The sequence below is a fragment of the Austrofundulus limnaeus genome, unplaced genomic scaffold, assembly GCF_001266775.1.
Source record: "Austrofundulus limnaeus strain Quisiro unplaced genomic scaffold, Austrofundulus_limnaeus-1.0 Scaffold364, whole genome shotgun sequence".
Classification (NCBI taxonomy): Eukaryota; Metazoa; Chordata; class Actinopteri; order Cyprinodontiformes; family Rivulidae; genus Austrofundulus; species Austrofundulus limnaeus.
Window position 1 is genome coordinate 1 of NW_013952766.1, and position 5,170 is coordinate 5,170.

Below are 5,170 nucleotides of genomic sequence, written 5' to 3' on the forward strand. Positions count from 1 at the left end.
GTGCTTCACATATTGCAAATATTAAAAACAAAGTGTTACAGACAATATACAAACAATTATAAACCATAAAAACAGACCAAATAAATAAGGAAAACAACTCTCAAACTACAGTCAAAGCTTTTGTGTTTTAAGATGAGATTTAAAAACTCAAAACGTTGAAGCCTGTCTAACATGAAGGGGCCACAACTGAAAAGGAGGTCTTTTTCTGAAAAGAAAAAATGTTATAATAGCCACAAAAAATGTGTATTTAGCCTAAAAGAAAGCATCTGTAAGAAGCAAAAATAGCAAAAAGTAGCAGAAAAAATGCAAAAAGTAGAAAAAAGCAGAAGAATAGCAGAAAAAAGCTGAATTTTAACTGGAACAGCAGAAAGAAGCTAAAATTAGCTAAACAAGTAGCTAAAATTAGCACAAGGAAAAGAGCATAACTAGAACAAAATGTGTAAGGTTCTGTACAGATTTAGAAACATTTTAAAGGAGTTTAAAGATGTTGATTTATTTTCAATGACAAAAAAGTGGCTGAAAAAGTGAAATAGCTGAAAAAGTATAAATAGCTGAAGTAGCAAAAGTCATAGCTCCCCTCACATGAATGAGCTGAACGTTTTAAGACATGAATTGTTGAAAAGCACAAACATTGTGGAACGAGGTAGATGCTGAAAAACGTGTGGAAGAAGAAATGATCTGAGTTGTGTGAACGCTGTGAAGCTTTCGAACAATTAAAACTACAAACAAGTCAGGACAAATAATCACAGATCAAACAGTTATATGATCGTCTCCTGCAGGAGCTGAGGGCGCTGACCAGGAAGGTTTTGGGAAAGCCAAAGGAGTTTATGTTTTCTTTTTTTGGGGTCATAATCTCAAAAATGAGGCAGTTAGACGTTTCATGAAAAGATCTGGGTTTAATGATCACAATTATTATAAATTTGTGTATTTCCCACTTAGAAATTTTTAAAAATAATTTTAAAATAAATAAATGCTGTTTTCTATTTTTAATAAACAAACAGCTGTTGATATTCAGTCTGGAAAATAAACACCACAGTAAATCTTCTGGTTAATTACTCTAGCTTCAAATCAAGCCTTTAGAGGCATTTTAACAGAGAGGGGATCAAAATGTCAATTTCTTTTCATAGTTTACTCAGACTAAACATTGCTGAGTTTTATTAATCCGAAGTTTATTATGCATTCATTTATTTTGTAGTTTTATATCAACGTTTTTAAATCTGTTTGGATAAATAAACCCAGAAAACAAATTGTAAAATTAATAATTCAGACAGTTAAAGCGCCCCCTGCTGGTCAAACTCTGTAAGTCTGTTGTTCCTCAGTCCGCCGGTAGATGGCGGTGAAACCCCGATCCGTCACATCCGTTCAGTTAAAAATATAAACAACCGAGGAAGAACTGGAAGTTTTTATTATTATTATTATTATTATTATTATTATTATATTATCGGTTTGATTTTCAATAAATGTATAAATAAATGATATTAGTCGGTTCGTTTGTTGAAGTTCTGAGGAAAATGGCGGATCCATAAACTTCTACAGTGTTTTCAGAGCGCAGAGTCAAAGATCACAAACCCGGAAGATAAACAAACCCAAAGGAGCTGGGTTGAGGTTCGGTTCCCCTGCAGAAATGATACCGGTTTGTACGGCCACACACGGACTGCTGCTGGCGGCTCTCAGCCTGGTTCCGACCCTTCTCTCGGGCTCCTCTCCGCCGGTACCGGACATCCCGAACATCGCCGCTTACTTCGGAACCAAGAGCCGCTATGAGGAGGTGAACCCGGACCTGATGCGGGACGTTTTATCGGTGAACCGGACCGTGCTGAGACCCCCGCCCGGGGAGTCCTGCTCCCCGGTCCACCTGACCGCCGTCATCAGGCACGGAACCCGGTACCCGACCCTGAAGAACGTCCGCAGGATCCAGAAACTGAGCGAGCTGGTCCGGAGAGAAGCTTCCAGGGGTTCGGAGAGTTCCGAGGGATGGCTGCGAGAAGTCCGGACCCGCTGGGAGTCCTGGTACAACGAGGACATGGACGGTGAGAGTCCGGGACTGGTTCTGATGATTGAGTGTTGTCCCCTTCTGGTCCTTCTGGTCTGATGGAGGCAGTGGTGGGCACAGTTCCACTAAAGCATTAAAGCACTAATTTCCTGATTAGTGCTTTAGAGCTTTTGCTAATTTTTAAAATCTATTAATGGATTAGCACTTGCTAAATTTAGAAGCACTAACTGAGGTCTATAAATGTTATTGATCAACATTATGAGGGTGAAAGCTGTCAAATATTGTTTCCTGCTGCCTCTGTTAAAACGTTTCATGCGTCAGCTCGATTATATTAGTGCTTTAAGGGGTTAGAATTAGGGGACCTAAATATTTAGTTAGTGCTTTAGGACTAGTGCAGGGGTCTGCAAACTTTACGATCAAAAGAGCCATTTAAGCTACTTGGCTCACTGATAAAATATGTCCAGAGCCGCAAAGCAAGCTACAACTGTAATTATCAACTGGTGGTCCGTGGACTTTTTCGAGGCCTTTTCGAGAACCTTTACGGCCAGCGGAGGTGACATTATAAAACAAAAAATATGTTCTGAATTTTATTATTCATTGTTATTTTTACACATCAGGACAAATGAAAAGACCAGATCCATGTAAACAAGAAAAATACTGTTTGTAGTTTTTACCGAATTTCATAAAAACTAGCACAACGGAAATATTCAGGTACAGTATATTTTTTCTAACTCTTCTTATTATGTAGTCTTTAATTTTTTTAAAGGTAATTCTGATGTATTTGAAAGAAAGATCATTAAAAGAAGTTGGATTATTTAAGTGAACAACAGGCTAGCATGAGCTAATCAACATGTTTTACTTTTTGTATTAGTAGTATTGATCACATTTTTTCATATAAATTGATTTCTTTTGTGAGTATAAAAACAAATAAAAAATATTATTCTGTTGTGTTTTTAAAGAGCCGCTGCAGAGGGACCAAAGAGCCACATGTGGCCCCAGAGCCACAGGTTGCAGACCCCTGGGCTAGTGGAACTAATTTTGGGATTAGTGCTGCCCACCACTGCCTATATGCATTGGATTAGCATCACAGGACCAAGGAGTTCAGAAAAATGTAGTAGGTAATTTGAGCAAATTAATTTTAAAGCAAATTTTATTTAGAACTATAATTAAGCCTTTTTTAAGGCATAAAAACATTGAAAATTAGTGTCGTCGAAACCATAACTAACCATTACCAAATACAAAATATTAATCAAGAATCCAAGATGGCCACCACAGCTCATTTTAAATGGCTAAGTCAGCTTTTTTTAAGAATAACTGAGCTGAAATTTGTTGTGATGTCGTTAAGAATGATCCCAAACACGTGCCAAATGCTAATTTGCTAATGCTAATTGTACAATGGGCTAAAATTTATTCTCCTCAAAGTTCCTCGAGGAACTGTTCTGATAATGTTCTGTAACTGGTTCTTAAACACAGAACTGTCACACACAATTGTTTTATTTTAACTGAGTGTTGTCTTTGAAATGCCACGTTGTCCCCACCTCACCTGTCAGTTATTTGGGAGTAGCCAATCAGGTGTCATGGCTCTGGCTCCGCCCCCTGTTTTTTTCTCCTCTCCCTCAGGTCAGCTGGTGATGAAGGGCAGCGATGACCTCAGACACCTGGCCCAGCGCCTGGCCTCCTTGTTTTCATCCCTGCTATCCGCGGAGAACCTGAGGAAGAGGAAGATCAGCTTCGTCAGCAGCTCCAAGCACCGCTGCGTCAGCAGCGTGGAGGCCTTCCAGGATGGTCTGCGGCAGCTCTACGGGCGCCACGGTGAGACCACGGGCATTCTGGGAAACACGACGAGCGCCTGCCTGACCTGTGACCTCTGACCCCCGCAGACCACCCTCCGGAGTACAGCCACCAGGTGGATGATGTTCTGATGCGTTTCTTCGAGCGATGCCGTGGTTACGTGGACGGCGTGGAGAACAACCGTACGGCTCTGATGGAGGTGGAGAAGTTCAAACACGGGGAGGAGATGGAGGCGCTGAGGAGGAGGACGGCTGAAAAACTGGGCCTTCCTCTTCATCGTCTCACACCAGGTGAGAGACACAGAGTTTGACTTTTTGTCCCTCTGTGCCTCCTGTAGATTTGTAGTTTGTTTGACTTTTTGTCCCTCTGTGGCACCTGTAGATTTGTAGTTTGTTTGACTTTTTGTCCCTCTGTGGCTCCTGTAGATTTGTAGTTTGTTTGACTTTTTGTCCCTCTGTGGCTCCTGTAGATTTGTAGTTTGTTTGACTTTTTGTCCCTCTGTGGCTCCTGTAGATTTGTAGTTTGTTTGACTTTTTGTCCCTCTGTGGCTCCTGTACATTTGTAGTTTGTTTGACTTTTTGTCCCTCTGTGGCTCCTGTAGATTTGGTGGAAGCCGCCTTCTTCCTGTGTTCCTACGAGCTGTCAATCAAGTCCGTCCACTCTCCGTGGTGCTTCCTGTTTGATGAGAGCGATGCAAAGGTTCCACAAATAAAGTTTGTTCAAACATTGTAGATAAATAAAAAAGTTCTTAAAATTATAATAACTACAAAATTATATATATATATTTGTTATGTAAACATTTTATCATCACTTATAAAATGTACCACATTTTGTAGTAAAAGCAAACGTTGTGGGTTTTTTCTCCCTGCTGCTTGTCTGCAGGTGTTGGAGTACAAATCGGACCTGAAGCAGTTCTGGAAGCGGTCTTACGGTCACCTGATCAACAGCATGTCCAGCTGTCCTCTCTTCCATCACATCTTCAGGACGTTGGACAAAGCTGGCCGACCTCGCAGGTAAGTGACCACCTGATCGTCCGATCAGCTGCAGGAAGTCAGGCCGACCTCTGATTGGTCAATGATTGACCCCTGTCCAATGTCTGACCCGGTCCCTTCAGGGCCACCGAGGCGGCTCCAGAACCAGCCTCCATCCTGGTGGGTCACGCTGAGACGCTCCTACCCCTCGTTTCTCTGCTAGGACTCTACAAGGACCAAGCTCCGCCTACTGCCACAAACTATCAATCACAGCACGGTACGAAGCCCCGCCCACACAAGTGTCCTATCAGCTGTCTGGAAATCCTTGAACACAGAATTTTACCAAGCTAAAAATTATTAGAAAAATTTATATAATTTTAATTAAATTTATGAAGATGTTTACAAAATATTATTA

The 5,170-nt window shown here is 41.1% G+C and overlaps 1 protein-coding gene across 1 annotated transcript in view; it reads left to right on the top strand.

Annotated features, from left to right (window-relative positions):
- The first annotated feature begins 1,403 nt into the window (after positions 1-1,403).
- minpp1b (multiple inositol-polyphosphate phosphatase 1b) overlaps positions 1,404-5,170 on the top strand; it is a 5,940-nt gene continuing 2,173 nt past the window's right edge. The window contains exons 1-6 of the mRNA XM_014023308.1: positions 1,404-2,030; positions 3,614-3,805; positions 3,874-4,074; positions 4,386-4,483; positions 4,667-4,797; positions 4,899-5,032. Of these exons, the coding sequence (XP_013878762.1) occupies positions 1,625-2,030; positions 3,614-3,805; positions 3,874-4,074; positions 4,386-4,483; positions 4,667-4,797; positions 4,899-5,032 (1,162 nt within the window). The 5' untranslated portion in view covers positions 1,404-1,624. The remainder of the gene's footprint in view (positions 2,031-3,613; positions 3,806-3,873; positions 4,075-4,385; positions 4,484-4,666; positions 4,798-4,898; positions 5,033-5,170) is intronic.